We start from the raw sequence: 18,291 nt of genomic DNA, 5'->3' as shown, positions 1-18,291 counted from the left end.
ATGCTAAGCAGTGGACTTTCATTCTCCTCCATCAAAATCCATGCCTCAGCCATTTCTGCAGAATACAACACTGATCCTCCATTATTCTTTCACCCCCTGTTAAAACAGTTCCTCAGAGGGACTAAGAATATAAAAGCCCCAAGGAAACAACCAGTACCTGCTTGGGACCTCAATTTCATTCTAGAAAAATTGACCTTGCCTCCTTTTGAGCCAGCTGCCTCAGCAGAACTGCAATATTTGTCCTGGAAAACAGCCTTCCTTCTGGCTATCACCTCAGCTCGCAGGGTATCGGAACTACAAGCCCTCATGGCAGTGCAGCCTTTCATCATTTTCCATCAGGACAGAGTTTCCTTACGAACCAATCCGTCTTTTATGCCAAAGGTGGTATCCAGGGTAGCTTTGAATCAGACTATCCACTTACCTACCTTTTACCCTAATCCTCAAAACAAAGGGGAGAGACTACTACATTCCTTGGACATCCACAGACAGCTGCGTTATTATTTGGACAGAACAAAGTCTTTCAGAAAATCAGAGCAACTCTTTGTGTCCTATGCTACAGGAGCTCAGGGGAAGCCAATTTCCAAACAGACAATCTCAAAATGGATAGCCCACTGCATACGCTTTTGTTACTCTTTTCATGGTAAAACTGTACCTGCAGGCATCAGATCTCACTCCACAAGGGCCACAGCTACCTCTGCAGCTTTCCTCAGAGGGGTTCCTACCAAAGATATTTTGGAAGCAGCCACTTGGAGTTCACTGCATACCTTCTCCAAGCACTACCACCTACCATTATACTCCAAAACTAGAGCAGGCTTTGCCACTGCAGTCTTGCAGGGCATCCTGGCTCCTCCTAGTTCCACCTAGTGCCTACCACCCCTTTTTTAGCTTTGGGATTCTACCCATCTGTTATGACTGCAGCTGTATGCACGATGAACATAGTACAGTTTTGTACCTACCATAAATGTAGATGTTCGAGTGCTAATACAGCTGCAGTCCAGGTTTCCCTCCCTCCTTCCCCTCTTGGGACAGGCCTATTGGCTAACACCTTCTCATACAACCTAATTGGGGTATTCATTTATGGTGTATTTGCTTTCAACTAATGTTTTTTGATTATATTGCATTGCATTATTACATAAATTTATGTATTGCCTTCCTTCTGGGGGCACCTGACATCTGGGGCAAGAAAAACTGAAGAAAATGGCGTCGGCTGGTTCTTTTATACCCCTGTCGCACTGACGTCAGGGAAGAAGCGACGACAACCGATGCCGGACCTAGACTTTGGAATTCGGCCGACCGAGGACCCGCCTGACGGCAGGAAAACCCATCTGTTATGACTGCAGCTGTATTAGCACTCGAACATCTACATTTATGGTAGGTACAAAACTGTACTTTAGACCTCCAGTCAAATTAAGCACCACAAAAGTGTATTTGCAAAAATCGCGTCAGCATGATGGAACAAATTGCCAGGCAGCTTAAGGTCAATAAACAATCTACAAGACTTCAAGAAACAGCTTAAAAAGTATCTCACTGATATAAAAGTATTCAAATACACAAGAGGTCCAGGTTAAACTTTATGAGATGTCAGCTTTTAGCACATCAATATAGCCATAGCCATATCCAGCTGCGTTGTGTACATCCTGAAAGTAAATCACTAGATAATATCAGCCTAACACCTTGCAGTAGTAGTACATTTACTTGTGGATGTTGACTACTTCAAGAAACACAGCAATTTCAGTACAGAAATTTTCAGTATAAGTGGTTTAACTAAATGCAACTATCCAAGAAAGTGTGCTGGCAGAGTTTTGAAATGTTTATAACTGTGAACTCAATTCAGTGATGCATAACACTGTGTGTATATCACTATGAATGGCTGTGTGTATATAATTATTTACTAAGAAATCACTTGCTTAATACTTAATTTTATTTATTTATTTATTTAACATTTATTTACTGGGAAAATCCGACTTTGAACAAAGCCAATTTTCAGCGGAGGCCCAGGGAGAAATGCTCCAGATGCATGTCTTTGTAATAATGTTAACATTATATGTTTAATTTTCTATTGTAATGCATAATATTATATGTTTAGTGTTATACCATCGTGTTTTAATTGCTGTAATCAGATTCAGTGATGTAGTTGTCTTGTCTTTAATTGTCCTGAATTTATGGTCCAGGTCATGGCTGAAAAGGGGCCAAGGATCAGTCCATGTACCTGATTAACAAATGTCAAAATAAAAAATTAATGATGTAATCAATTAGCTGGTTGTGTGATATAAATGTTGAGTGTAGTGAATGTTTTTTTATCTGCATTGAGAAAGAGTTGATGCAACTTGCTTTGTGCTTTTACATTCTGTTTTTTGAATAAACTACGAACAATTGAGCTCTCTGCTTCTTCTGTATTTATCTTCTGGATATTCTGTTGTTTGGGACTCAAGTTCGGTACCTGTGACTTGTTTTTGGAAAATAAAAAATGGCTCATGCAGCCACTGAAAATAGTTGGTGGCTTAGAGGACTACAGCCCATCTGACCCAGGTTTGATTAGAGGCTCGGTGACTGATGAAGCAGCAGGAAAGAATGGACATCCCCATCCAGGGGGAGGATGGTTGCGCTCCCATCAGTGATCTCTGGCGAAGGCTGGGGACTCTGATGTAGGTGATGTAGTCCAAAGAGAAGAAGGGCGGGGGTGTGGCTGAGCTGCTGCAGAGGCAGGTCAACAACAACAAAAAAAAACACATGCCCCCATTGCATGTCTGCCCATAGGGCTGTTCCATGCAGCCTGTTAGTTGGGAGGGGGGCAGGTAGGTTAAAAATAAGTAAAAAGCCCAAAATCCCCCGATGCCCTTAGGTTCCACTGCTGGCTCCAGCTTCATTGCGTAGCCAGGGGAGTTAAGGAGAGCTGGTAGACTCTAAGCTGGACATAGGCACAGGACTTATGAGACTGTAGGATTATGATGGAGAGAAATAAAGAGCTCCAAAAATTGTCTGTTCAAAAGCATCATGACTCCTCCTTCTTAGGTCTGACAAATGTATCATTATTCAAGGTCCTACAACTCTTTGCTTGGTTTCTTGTTTTGTTTTTTGTTATCCTTTTTCCCTAGCATAGTAAGTTTCATTAGCAGATGAGACAACATTCATGGACTAGTCATTTATGAATTTTTAAAGTGTCTTCCACTTGCTAATTTTGGGAGGAGTGGAGATGCATGAAGAATACATGTATAATACACAAACATTTTGCTACTTCTTTATCTCTTTGATAGTACTCAAAAACCTTTTGATGGTGATGTAACATTGCAAGAAAACATTGCTTCGTCTGGGTTATCTAAAGACTGTTTTTATCCAAGAGTTTTTGAATGCTCATATAATTTTCCACATCCCTTACCTTATTTTCTATCTCAGAATATCTTGTAAAAGTACATCCCCCATTTGCTGTTTTCTTTATTCCTTCTGATATTCTTCTGTTCTTAGAATGCTCACAGTTCTGTTTTAAAACCATTATCTCCCCCCATTAGTTTAGGCATTGTTCGGATTTCTTGAGCTAAGAGGTTGAGAGGTGTGTGCATTTGATAGAAGACAAAGCACATAAACATTCTGCTGACCATGCGACTGTGCTTATGTAACAGAAAATGAGTAAAAGAATTATTTTGGAACTGTGATGCCACTAAGTAATGTTAGTGCCACATAACCACGTCTGTGCATTGACTGCAGTGGGAGCAGGTGCAGTGACTGTGGGAAGGAATCTTTGGATAAAGCTATAAATGGCACATAGCATGTTCTGGCTTTACTTTCTGTAGTAACTTGTCCGCTCAACAAGAATGTATATACCTGGAGTTCTGTCACCTATCTGTGACTTCTAGCACTTTAAGAGGTTCCAGTCTGTTAAGATAAACTTTTTGATGGTTGTGTCCAATTGTGGTAATTTATCTAGGGCAGGGCAGATGTCAATTATGTGTAGACTGATTTGCTTTCAAGAAGCATCCCTTTTAGTTGCCTGACTTCTGAGCAGTGGCACATATTTGTATTCACTTACTACAACTGTTACAGTTTTTGGTGGTGGTAGACAGTGGAGGTTAGTACAGATCTTTATAATCTTTTTTTGATTACCAAAGTGCTGGAAAATAGTTTGGGTAGAAGTACTATCCTTTCTCAGACATCTAGTACTAGAGTACTATTAATTCCATTTATTGCCCTAGCTTTGTAGTGGAGATTCTTCGTTATAATTTTCATATGTTTTTCAAAGCTGGGTTATAGTCCACTGTAACTCTACAGTCTAGGTACTTTGACTCTGTTACTGCCTATATGACTGCTGAAGATGCTTGAAGGATTGCAGCAGTCTGATAAATGTTCATGGAACCTCTCCGATTTTCAAGTATAATTAGCTTAGCTACCACTTCATTTAGTATTAGTTTTCTTTAGTTAATCCAATGACTAAGTGAGCTGTGACTCTGTTGCAGTTGGGAGACCTTTGGCAGAATGTTCCAGAGTAAAGCGATCTGTATATTTAATTTCTTCTGTGTGTAGGTGTATATCACTGATAAAAATGGTGAATGGAACTGGCCCGAAGATGGGTCCCTGTTGGTATACCTATATTTGGTGAGAAAGAGTGGAACAGTAAGCCTTGCCACTGGACAGTACAAGTCATTAAGATAGCTTGGGACCAGTGTATAACAGTAAAATAACATCTGAGTTGTTTTAGTTTGAAAATAAATAAATGATGGTTTACATCATCAGATGACTTGGAAAAGTCCAGGAAATCAGCTACCTAGATTAAACATTTATCTTCTGTGTAGTATGTTTGCTCTTACTGTACTTGCTTGGAAAAGGTCCATTTTGGAACGGTTTATACTCAAGAAAACATATTTAAATAAAATAAGAAATCTGTATGAATAACTGTGATCCAGTAGTTCAGTAAGGCAGTTTGTGTGCCGTATCATGGCAGTTTGTGTGTCATGTCATGGTTGGAAACCATGTTGAGATACAGCAGTTAAAATGAATTTTATGAGGCATTTAATGAATTGTTTACTTATAGTATTCTCAAGAATTTTGGGCAGTATATTGAATATTGCAGTTGGTGAAAATTTCTACCTTGCTGTGGTCTCCACTTTTAAAAAGAGATATGATCTTTGTTTGTTTCCAGAGGTCTGGGAATATTAGTTCTTTCCCTTGAACTTCTGTTGACTAATTTTCTTAAAGGAATAACAGTTGTTGTTGTTTGTCTTTTGGTAAGGGGTCGCCACAGCAGAACTCTGGTCCGCTAATGATTGGCAGTAGATTTTTACGAAACGCCGAGGTGCCAGCTCAACGCCCAGCCTTCAACGAAGGTGCGCCCATTTACACACGCATGTCTTTCGAATGCTACCCAACCGCGGGGAGGACATGCAGACTCCACACAGAAGGCACTCCCAAGCCACGCCGAGAATCGAACGGGAGAACCTCTTGCTCTTAAAGGAATAACAGTATGAGCATATAATGTCGATATTACTTTTGGCAACTGTTGTGTCTGTTTTTGTTATGGAAGCCGATGTTGCTGTTTTGCTTGCTTGCGTGATTTCCTTGCTTTATTATACAGACCCAAATTGTTTCCTACTGTTTCAGCAGCCCAGGACAGTGGGTTGTTATGTATCCCAATCCTATGCATGAAAGCATACTTACACAGGGCGTCAAAGAAAATAGCTCAAATATTCAGTTCAGAGATTCTCTTGGGTTTGGTCCAGACGTCTCCAGTTCATGTGAGCTGTATAAAACCTGGAATCCTTTTTGTGCTTCATATGCTGATGGCTCATGGACTTTTTATGGTGGTCTGTACTTCCAGACTGTGAAGGTTGCCAGGTGATAAGTGATATGGTTAGGTGAAGTAGCACTACGCTTTTGTTTATTAAGTAATTTAGTAAGCATAAACTCCAGTATATTCAGGAACTAGATTGTCTGTCCTTCAGTGTGAGTGAACCTATTAACAATGTAAGCCCTATGGAAGAGGTTTCAGGAGTTATAGTTTTGTTGGATTGCTAGTTCCCAGGTACAATCTGGTTTCTTAGTAGGCTAAATTTAGTGGTACAGCTTTATTGGGGTCTTGCCCTTTATTTTGACAGCAAACTCATTGAGTACTAGTTGATTGCGTTTCAGATGTTGGAAGTGCCAATATTTATCGAAGTTACTAGAAGCCACATGGTCCACTTACCCCTGCTTTTCTCAGTGGAGGATGGTGTCCCCCACACCATCTGCTGCTTATTAGTACCACCTCCAATAGTGCGCTGTCATGGAGAAAGGGAAATTGGTCTCACCATTATATATAGCACTGTTTTCTCTGAATCTGAAGTAACGGATATTAACTGAAGGTGTTTTATTCCTTGTACTGCTTTTCCAGTGGATCGTTTGCAGTGCCTAGCTATTTAAATCAGTTTTGACTTATGTCCTTTTTCTACATTTTACTGTTTTTTTCACCTGTGAATTTGAAGCTACAGCTATTAATTGAATTGATTTTGCAATTTAATCTACTTTTTAAGTGGTATCTGTACTGTTAAGTGGATTAATCAGTTTTGTATTTATTTGCTGTGATTTCATTTCACATCTTTTCATACTTACAACAAACAGTAAATTGCTTTAGTTGTTCTTACCTTTGTTAGAGCCATACCAGTATTTATTTTTTGTGCTACAAGCTTTTTATTGAACTATTTTTTCTTATAGTGCACTCGTATGAATTTGATTCAAGCAAGACAAATAGTGTGCTAAGATTTATATGCCATATTTCTATACTGTTAGACTAAATGTAAGGTCAAGTATTTTGTCTTCCCTCAGTTGCCAGCCTCATACTCGATCTACTCGGGTAATGTAGCAGTTTACCCAATGTTCACAGAAAATGGTTTCTTACTTCCCTCGTCACAAACTATCTGTGAGGGATGCAAATATTTAGCTAAGATGGAGGCATGTATGAGCACAACCTGAGAGCACCACATGCTTTCACAGTACTCAACACAAATAACTGTGATATGCCGAGGCTGACTAAGGCTCCAGGGTCAAACAAGAACGGGACTCAGCGGAAGTCGAACGCCATAGTGTATGCCACCACATCCATAACTGAGAGTCACCAGGAGAGCATGTCCCTCAAACTCAGTAAATATAAATCCTCTGTTAATAAAAATGTACTGGTGATGGGCAATTCCATAGTCAGTCACACAGACTACTCTCACAAGGCTGGACAAAATTAGGGTGACGATGAATTGCCAAGATCTCTGACAGGGAAGTGCCCTCAAGACAAACCAGTATGACTATGACATAGTAGTGGTCCATGCGAGAATTAAAAAGACCTGGCATTTAAAACCCTGACGGGTATGCAGAGAGACAGTTCTGGGCTCCCAGTCCATGTGACAGATGCAGTAAAGATCCTGGCATTGAAATTAATGGAATCCTTCCTTGCTTCTCCAAGAATAATGCCAAGGTACAAAGAAAAGGTGCCTGGTTTCAGCAACTGGATAAATAAATGCTGTAATTTGAGATGATCCAATATTTCTCAACTTGGGGTGAGTTGCTGCACACCCCTACTTGCTTTGCCAAGAACAGCTTGCTCATTTTATGCCAAAACGTCTACATATTGGTTAAAGCCCCTGCGCTGTGGTGCAGCAGGAAGTCAAGCTGCAAGTCCTTTAATAAAGTTCTGTGTAACAACTCTCTGCACCAATCTGCAAGACATTTTGACACGCCCTCCACACACCCCCTAACTATATATATTAACTCCAGGATCGCACTATAATGGGGAAAAGGGAATATACCTTTTACTTGCCTTACAGTACTCTACACAGTGCCATATATACTAAGTTCAGTTCAGTGAAATGAGATTCAGTGAAATGAGTTGTCAGTAATTTGTGTTTTCAGTGATGTGGTCGGGGTGAAATGAAATTCAGTGAAATGAGATTCAACAAAATAAAGTAGACCCAACCACAGTGTACCCTACTTGAAAAGAACCGAGTTAACTTGCAAACTCTAAGAAAATAAGTGAATTGTTTACGATGGTGTTTATCTCAGCTAGGAGACAGAATGTCTGCAGTTAGAAATTCTTTCTATTGTCTGGAAACAGAAACAATTACAGGTTTCAAAGATAAAAGTGTGTAACTGTTTTATGACTTCCAGTTCCAGGTAAACCTCTAAAAGATAAGTATTTTTGACACAGTGGTGCTAAATTTTAAAGTTTCTGTTAGCCTGGGAACTGAAGGCAGAGGAGCTAACCCAGCAGTAATAGGTATTATTAATTTAAGAACAATCTCTCAGAGAAAGTCTGTGCATTTTGTATTTGTCTTTAGACCTAGAAATATCCTCTCAGCAGCACTTCTCATCTATATTTACCTGACTTTGTAAGTAAGTCATTTAGGGCATAGTATCTCTTAGATATAGATAAGAATACAGTAAAGATTAGTTTAGGTGTTTTCTGTATTTATGTGAGACTGTCCTGCATTGTTGTTTTAAAGTATTTCCTGTGATTCTGAACTCTGTTGTTGTCACTGTGTTGAGTTATTGAGTCTTGTCTTGTGCTTTTATTATTTATTATTAAATATATTTAAACCTTTTTATTGTGGCTGGTTTGTTTAGAGATATTTAAGTTATTAGGGTACTTGCGTATGTATTTGGTGACACTGTATAGGCCACTCCTAAATAGCCTTAGTCTTGGACACACCATTTTGATAATAGTAACATTACACAGTAGAACTGGTCACCCTTTGTGAATGGCCTTATAGTAGCTGATAAAGAGTGGTTGGTGGCATCTGGAACTACCATATAGTCTGGGCAAAAGGGGGCATAGCTAGTGAACCAGTGCCAGCCTTCTCCAGGAGTGTGTGAGTATAAATCAAATCTCAAAGTGTGTGTGTGTGTGTGTGTGTGTGTCAGCTACTTGGGCAGGGACACGAAGCACTGGTTGGACAGAGAGGGTGCTGGAGGTTTTGGCTTGACCACTCGGCTGAGATCTTAACTCTATAGCTGTGCCAGTGGAGAGTCTTAATGGGGATCTGGAGAAAGAGGGAGAAACCAGCCCCAGACTGACTGTGATCTCTGTGTGCTCTTAAGGGAAATTGTACTTTACTGTATGTGTACTTGCCATCCTCCCAATGTGCACGTTCTTCACTGGTGTTAGTGGTGAGGATTGAAGCTCCTTGATTATTGTGCTGCGGTAGCGTTGTCGCCTCACAGTAAGACGTTATCCTGTTCGATTCTCAGCTAAAGCGTCTTCTATGTGGAGACATGCGTGAATGGGCGTACCTTCGTTGAAGGTTGTGCATCAGGCCTGGCAACTCGGTACGTAAAAATCTACTGCCAATCATTAGCGGACCGGAGTTCCTCTGTGGCGACCCCTAACCGGGAAAAGCCGAAAGATGCAACAACAACAGGGTGTCACAACTACTTAACTATAAATTCAACAATGTGAGATTTTTTGCAGTTTTTATGAGACTTTTGTGATATGATAGATGAGGTTGACATTTTCATTCATACACTGCCAGAACCTAACCACTTTAATCTTTTCAGGGTTACCTGTCATTGGGCAGCACTGGTTTTGAATCCTGTATAGAGCAACAGTTCACCCTAGGACATGCACTTGCGTACACACATACACACACATCATACACAAATATGCACACAAAAACACATTTGCACATATGATGTTTCTGGACAATTTAGAGAATTGCCAGCATGTCATTGTTATTTGGGAGGAAACTGAAACCCACAGCAAAAACTATAAGGACCCAGCAGGCATGCAAACTCTTATCAGGAGACACCCTATCTGGGAAATGAATGAGAAAACCAAGAGCTGTGAAACAGCATATATAGAAGCTGCATCCCTTTGCTGTCTTTAGATTGATGTTTGCATAAAAATAGTTCAGATATTCTGAAGGCATTCTGGTTTAGTTTCTTTTTATTAGTTATAATTGCTAGTGGTAAAATCAGTTGAGTAGCATTAGAAAAAATGATGGTTCTGCAGTGTACTGTTTAATCTGTAATGTGAGGCTGTTCTTTGTGAGACAAGCACCATCCACACATAGGTGGGCTGTTGAGTAGAAGACCTCAGCTGCACCACACTGCATAGCTTTAGGAGTGTGTGTGTGTGTGTGTGTGTGTGTGTGTGTGTGTGTAGATATATATATATATATATATATATATATATATATATATATATCTACTTTACAAGCTCAAAGTTGCAGTTAAAACTTTGAATTGCAAATGGTTTAGACCATAAGATCTAGTTTTGAAACTTCTAAATTGTAGTTAAAAAATACGTTTTTGTAGGGGGGCAAGCCCCCACTACACCCCATCTGATAAATGAATATACCAACTCCGAGATCGCATTACAGTGAGGAAAACAGTAAATTTCCTATTCCACGCTGTATGGTGATCTCCATTCTGTTCAAAACGTTTGAAGTTTCAAAACTTCGATCTTATGGTCTCGACTGTTTGCACTTCTAAGTTTTGAAACTTCGAAATTGTAGTAAAAAAAATAAAAACAAAAAAAAAAATTTACATTTTTGCAGGGGGGATAAGCCCCCTACACCCCCTGCTAAATAAATATAACAACTCCGAGATCGCACTTCAATGAGGAAAATTGTAAATTTCCTGTTGCACACTGTAAGGTTATCTCCATTCCATTCAAAATGTTTGAAGTTTCAAAACTTCGATCTTATGGTCTTGACCATTTGCAGTTCGAAGTTTTGAAACTTCGAACTTGTGAAGGGAATTCACTCACTCACTCACACACACGCGCGCGTGTGTGTGTGTGTGTGTGTGTGTGTGTGTGTGTGTGTGTGTGTGTATATATATATATATATATATATATATATATATATATATATGTAAATACATGGGCCACAGCAGGGTCCACTTTTGAAAAGCTTCTGTTATTATGAGTGTGTGCACAACTGTATTTGTCGAGACATCCATGCTGTCCATGCTGGATGAACTTTATTTCCTCATTGTACTCCTACTACTAGTAGCTTGGCCCATGCTGTTTACTTGTACCTGAACTGACTACATCTGGCTGTGTCAGCTGCACTATTATGTGGGCCACATTTTACTTGTACCAGTACTGGCTGGCCTGATTTTTCCCAGTATGCCTTCTAAGTGGTTCCCATATTATTTATCACTCTGTGGGATTGGCCCCATGATAAAGATTGAAGAAGTACTACTTGACTTCTTTGGGTCAGACACTACAGTAGTATTAAACTGGTGCATCAAGGTGACAGCCTGCTCTGATGATGCTGCTGTCAGATTACATTACTAACCACTGGAAGGTCATCACTGTATGGGAAGAAGTGAGAATCCAACCCTAATTAACTCTTCCTGGGGCACAGGACTGTTGATTAACTTCCATGGGGTACATTTTTCCATAGAAATCCTTGGTGGAGACTGAATGACAAGGAATACGCTGAGCTCTGCTGAAGGACAAGATTCCTTTTGGTATTTGATCTTGCAGAAATTAATTCAGTGTTCTTCCCACAGTACTTAATTCAACTGTATGTTGACTTTAATTTGAGAAGACCTTGTGGATCTGAAGCATAAAGGTGACCCCCAACACCACATGATGTAGGGTGGATCTTCTGCATCCTTAGCTCTCAACAGCTGTTATCCACTGTGACATAATGGTGGGAAAGAGAACCGTAAGCATTAAAAGCCAATTAAAAGGCCTAAGGAAGCTTAGAAGAAAACAGAAGGAAGGAAGCAAAGATTTCAGTGGCATTTAGAAATTAGGATATTTTAAGTTCCCATTGTCTGTTGTATGGTATTTCTCAGATGTTTATCTTGAAACGGGGGATATGACTTGAAGTAATGTTTGTTTTTATTTTTCTTTTCAGGTTAGTTTAGCATATGCCTATGAAACAAAAGATGCACTTTGCCTGGTTCTGACAATAATGAATGGTGGGGACTTGAAGTTTCACATCTACAATATGGGGAACCCTGGCTTTGAAGAGGAGCGGGTTGTGTTTTATGCTGCTGAGATCTGCTGTGGCTTGCATCATCTACACAAAGAAGGAATTGTATATCGGTAAGCATTGTGTGTGGCATGCATTGTAATTACCTGTGGTCTAATAAAGGTAATACTGTGAAAATTCTGTAAAACTCCTTTTTGAGGACGCCTTTGACTAAAGGCATATGTGTAGCTTATCCTTAGTTTGACTGGTTACATGGACAGTGCTGTGGGCAAGTTATAAGGTTATTTGCAGTCAAGACTGTAAGTTATTTTTACAGAAGTGAATTATTAAGACCTGACTTTAGAAGCCTTCTGTACTAGGTAAAAGTTGGGATATCCCCTAACGCAGTCCCAAGCTTAGCAATATTTTTCTTTCTCATTCCAGTACACGCTGAAGTGTCATGTGCCTGGCTAGGACAGCCCACCCATCCCCTGTGGCACTCATTACTTTATTGACACTCGCATATTTTGGAACTCATTCCTGATGTTTGTCATGGAAGGTTTCCTTCATGAATTGGATAATTAAGAAGACGCTACCTTCAAAAGTGTTCCTAAGAACACCAGGTCATGAACTAGGACTTTTCCACTTGCTTCTTCCATTGCTTATGCATTAGGCATATATTTAACGGCCAGAGATTCATTTGGGCCATCTTATAACAAAGAAGGGAAAATTAAAGGCACAACTCTCTTCCCATAGATAGGAGTAGCTGAGGGTATGCAGGTCAAGGATTTGCTTAAGGATCCCTTGCGTGATCCCAGGCTGGTTCCAGAGTCTTGGGAGATGGTGAAAAAAGTCTGAAGCTAGACATTGGTCATGTTCTCCTCTAGATAAATTCACTTCTGCTAGTAAAATGACTTCTCATTCCTCACATGTTGACAGCTGCACTTCAACTTACAAAGGATGGAGCACATGCCTGTCTTCTGTAGATGATAGGAGGCCTACAGGAGGTGAATTTCCACCAACCAGTTTTGGTGGGGGTGTATCCCAGGATGCTTGCACACTTCTCCTATAGTTGAGTGTCTGGAGCATGCTTGTACCTGGTCTGCACCCATAGAGTGGTCCGTAGGACCTTTGAGTCCCAAGAGCCTCATTTAATTTCTGAGTCTTCTGCCATGTGACACTGCTGTGATGGAATGCCACCAGCTCCTTCCCTCAGCGAAGGTCTGCCTGGAGTCATACATTCAGTTGTATACCACCTCAGCTGGGTTCTTCAGTGCCAGGGCTATTATTCAAACCTAGGTCATATGGAGTGTATTTGGGGTTAAAGCCTGTACGTCATATAACTGGCTAATGTCATGTTTGTTTTTGAATTGCTTTCTTTAACACTAGCATGATATTTGTTCTGAAGTCTGAGTGTTGTGCAAGTTAGCTGTGCCTTCTTTTTGGTTGTCTTGTTGCATTTTTAGTGAAGTGTTTCCTCGCTGTAGTTTCTTTGAACCACATTGACTTTTGTTGTCTGTGGTGCACTGATGAACCTGTCAAGTGTACCTCATTACAAGGGAAGTTCTTATTTTGGGTCTTGAAAAGTCCATGCTCCTCGCTGTTCTACATTGAAAAGGTATGGTACACATTCAGTGCAAGGAAGTTTTTTAAATATCTATAATAAATAGTACCGAGCTATATTAATTCATCAAAATAACTTTTTACAAGTATAAAGTAACAGATTTCAGCCATAGTGTGAGCTTCCTAGTTGAAGCTATTAGTAAGTGTTCTATTGCCCATTTGTTCCAGATTATGAGATAGTGTTCCTTATTTAGGTGATGGAGGGCTGTATTGGGTTGCTTGTCACTTGCAAAAAATATATTTTTTTCTCTTTGTTTGGAATTCTCAAGTTATATTTTTTCAGTGTAAAAAATAAAACATAATTCACTGTAAAGCAACCTGGCAAACACGGCAACCAATTATTTTTAGTATTGATATTGTGTATGTTTAGTGATAACTCATCTGTCCTAGTGTTTTCACCACTTTTTGTATGTTTCAGACATACACTTTCAAACAGGACTGGGTCTTGCAACATCCTGAAGACAAGGCAGGCGCAAGGGAGCCCGCAGGATTTTTTGCAGGGGGGTGCAGACCCAGAGCCCCACCCACACAGTTCCCTCCGCCCACACAGCCATTCCAGTGTCCCATTACTTGGCTATTTCTCCCCATTTGCCGTAGACACTGTTCAAATCTCTAAGTGTGCATACTGTTTTATGCTTTACTTCTACAATGATTACAGATATTTGGATTTAATTTGCAACTTTTATTTCAAATATTATAGCACAAACACTGATAGACATTTACTAAACCTAAACAAAGCAATAGTCTTACAATGAAAACAAGCTTAGCATTAAAACTTCTCTACCTTTGAAACCCACATTCACTGAAACAGCATTGAAACCCACATTCAAAGAAAATGCATCTGCCCAGTGGCAGGGTAAGTTTAACTTTGGGCTGTTTTCAAATCATAGGCTCCTTGCACACATTTTTAGAACCATGCAAAAGTTCTTTGATTCACCTTCCTGATTGTATTAATTATACTATATAATAATTGAATTATATCCCTTGTATAATACAGCGCCACTTGTTAGAGTGTGTTTTAAATTTATAGTTTTGAACAGTTTTCCTTTAAGCAATGAAACAAATCATATGAACCAATAATGACAAACTGCCCAATTCAGAACACTTCAATCATAAAGGGCCACTCAAACTTCTGTCATGCAATCCAGCAATATCAATCAATATGCAGAATCTCTGCAGAAGTAAAAGTCATCTGAATAATTCCACATTAAAGAGATCTGAAACCAATGAAGAGGTTGTTGCTAGAAAACTTTATATTTTAGTGTTTCATTTACAAATTCAGTGCGTGCCTGTTGCCCTTGAAGAATAAATTGCCCATGTTACATTAAAAGAAATGGTAAGCTGGTATATTGCAATAGGGAATGGGTGGCAAGCTGAAAACAGGTTCATAGTTACTAAGCATCTCATCCAAAGGAGGGCATACTCAGGACTGCAGCACCCACCCCCTTTAAATACAAGACTACATGCCGTGGGAGTAGAGCCTACAGCTCTCTGCATCAAGATGCACGTTTTCTACCTGCTGTGCTACTAACACTGCTTTAAACCTCTATACCACAACAGTGTTACCATTTACTAAACAAAACAGTTGCACATTTTAAGCAAACCTAGCATAAGCAGCAGTAAACTTCTCTTCCCTTGAAGCTCACATTTCCTTGAAAACGCACTTGAAAATAAATTCCACCTGCTAACTCTGCATTTCACTCTCTCTCACACACACACACACACACACACACACACACACACACACACACACACACACACACACATCTCATCCTCCTAGTGCAAGAAATCTGGACAAAGCCTAAAATAAATAGGGACAGATTATAAATATTGTTCTCATGAACTTAGAAAATTGCTAGAATAACAGGATTTGTGATAGTATGCATTTTTCTAAAGGATATAATGTCTAAAACTCAAATGTCTTTCATTATTTAGCAACTTCAATCCTTTTTAGGAGGAATATGGGGCAAAAATCTCGACATTCTGCAAAAACCTTGACAGCTGAAGGGTATGCTACCTCTCTCTTACACACACACACACACACACACACACACACACACACACACACACACACACACACACACACACACCCTCTCAATGTCTTAGCACAATAAATCTGAACAAAGTCTGTTATAATGTTGGGGACAAAGACCTAAAACTGGGGACACATTTAGAAAGTTGCTACAGCAGTAGGATTTGTATTACAATACATTTTCTGAAGGATATTATGTCTGAAACTAAGTGACTTTTCAAAAAAAAAAAAAAAAACAGGATTTTTATGAAGAACAGACCAAAAACTTAAGGCAAAAAGCAGGACATTCTGTGAAAATCTGTACAGTTGAGAGGTATGCACACATATATATCACCTACCTCCTTAGAAAGTGGCTAGAACAACACGTTTTGCATTAGTATGCATTTTCTGAAGGATATGAAGTCTAAAGCTCAAATGTCTGCCGTTATTTTCTGACTTCAGTCTTCAATGATTTGCCAGAAAAACACAATTTTGTGAGAAACAAAACAAAAATATGAGGCAAAAATCTGGATAATTGCAAATCAGGTGTGCTCTACTGGCAGCTGACATGTGCATTCATGTTATATTGGGGTCTACTGTACCCTATTATAACATGTTTATAGCATGAGTGCAGTCCTACACTCATTTATAGCATGAGTGCACTCCTACACATGCTCTGACGGCTCCTGTTCAGGTGCATGAGTCAGCAGAAGCACAAGCACAAACCTGAGCCATTTGCTGCATTGCATACACTCCACACAGTCTACCCCCACAAGGTGTTGTGCTATCAGCAGACACACTGACATTGCAAATCATGGAGCAGATTTAGTTTATTTGGCAGGAGAGAATCAATTCAGAGCACAAGCTTTGGGCAAGCTGACAGATGTTGATGCAATGAGGGAAGACAATTGTAGGTGCAGAGTAGCTGTACCGTTCTTGGGCCCAAACTGCATTTTTTGTCAGTACGTATAAACAATTTAGTTAAAGCAGAAGTAGATTACAGGGTAAATGGATCATTTGTAAATGAAGCTTTGGAGTCAAGTGATGTTCTTTCACACATCAGGTAACACCACTATCAGGGCGCACACATATTACTCAAGAAGTCTCAGCCTATAATGACTTTAATAATTACGGAATGCGTATTTTTCTGGTTGCATTTACTAATTTTTGTCACGTTAAAATCAATTAAGCAGACAAGCAGTTTTGATGACTCATTTTCTGCAGCATTATTTTGCCCCATGCCTTTAATACCACTCAAATTCTTTAGCCCAAGAATAGAACAAAGGCTCAATATACAGGACAATTTTTAATTACTACTTTTAATTCACTTAGAAAGTTAACAGAACAACAGGTTTTACATCAACCTGCACTTTGAAGATTATGTATGGAAATGTATTGTCTGGCTTCACTGGTGGCAATCTTCAGTGATTTACCAAAAATATATATATATTTTTTTTTTTTTTTTTTTTTACGAGGAGCATGTCAAAATATAGAACTGTTGAAAGTGATGCACCAGATAAACTGCCAGAAGCTAAATTACCAGGCTGTATTTCATAAGAGGTGGTGGGGAGATGCTCTCCCAGACACTGAAAGTGTTACGATTAATTTACATAAGAAAAAAATTTTCATTTTTATCAGTCACTATTAACAGCCATTAGCGATGTCACAGGTTACAAATGAGAAAGATAACCTTTCTAGTGCCCATTCAGAATTACTCCAGCGTTGCTTCGGGACTGGGAGGGATTTAAGCAGCTAGAGGACCACACTTTTCAAGTTTCGTGCTGCAAGATGATGCACTTTAAATGATTCTAAGAGGGGCGGACATCTCTCCCAATTAGCTCTCCTTACTAGTAAAAAGAGCTTGTCAGAAAATAAATATGTTATGAGGGGCGTGGCCAAGGATGAACACAGGATAGCAGCAGATTTCTTCAGCTCCACCAATTTCATTACACTGACAGGAATTAATTACTTAAAAAATTAATTTTTGAAGTAATTTTCTTTCTAAATACGTTTGTTTTATATAGTTCTTGAACTATATCTAAAAAAGAAAGGAAATCTTAACAATATTCCTGTCAGAAATCACTGTGGAAATTTTCCTGTCAGTTTATCAGTCTGAAATGAGTTCCAGTAAGACAAATTCTCAAGACTCCAGCATCAAGAAAGAACTTCAGTCTCTGATAATTATAATCCAGCAACTTACTGATAAAATGGATACTAAAATAGACACCTTCATAGAAAAAAACTACAAAACAAATAGACCTGTTACATACAGACCTGCAACAACAGAAGAACCAGATGACAGGCATAGAAGAAGCTGTGAATGACATGGAAAATAGAATCCAAGAAGAGGAAATCAACATTGAGTTTCTGCTGAAACAAAATACACATTTACAAACAAAGCTGGATGACCTGGAAAATAGATCTAGGCGCAATAACATTAGGATTTTTGGACTGCCAGAAAATATTGAAGGTAACAATATTACTTCTTTTTTAACAACTTGGCTCCCTAAAACTTTAGACTTACCAGAAGCATTCTCTTTTGGTATCGAAAGAGCACATAGATCTATAGCTAATACTAACTCTAACAAAAAATATCCTAGATCAGTTATAGTTAGATTTCTATCATCTTTTGATAAAGAGATGGTTCTTAAATCTGCTTGGGCTAAAGTTCCTGTTAAGATTAATGAGACAACTGTGCGTTTTGACAATGACTATTCTTCCATTGTAATAGCTAAAAGAAAAGTTTTTCTGCCACTAATAAGGGAGCTTAAAAAAGCA

At 39.2% G+C, this 18,291-nt stretch overlaps 1 protein-coding gene across 2 annotated transcripts in view; it reads left to right on the top strand.

Annotated features, from left to right (window-relative positions):
- The window catches only part of LOC122812057 (G protein-coupled receptor kinase 5-like), a 1,528,223-nt gene that overhangs the window by 1,380,405 nt on the left and 129,527 nt on the right, over nt 1-18,291 (top strand). For both annotated transcript variants that reach the window (XM_044084306.1, XM_044084307.1), the window contains exon 9: nt 11,823-12,013. In XM_044084306.1, the coding sequence (XP_043940241.1) occupies nt 11,823-12,013 (191 nt within the window). The remainder of the gene's footprint in view (nt 1-11,822; nt 12,014-18,291) is intronic.

The sequence above is a fragment of the Protopterus annectens genome, chromosome 9.part0, assembly GCF_019279795.1.
Source record: "Protopterus annectens isolate FY-2018-M chromosome 9.part0, PAN1.0, whole genome shotgun sequence".
NCBI classification, from domain to species: Eukaryota; Metazoa; Chordata; order Ceratodontiformes; family Protopteridae; genus Protopterus; species Protopterus annectens.
The sequence above is the reverse complement of the archived record's forward strand: the minus strand, read 5'-3'. Positions and strand labels throughout refer to the sequence as shown.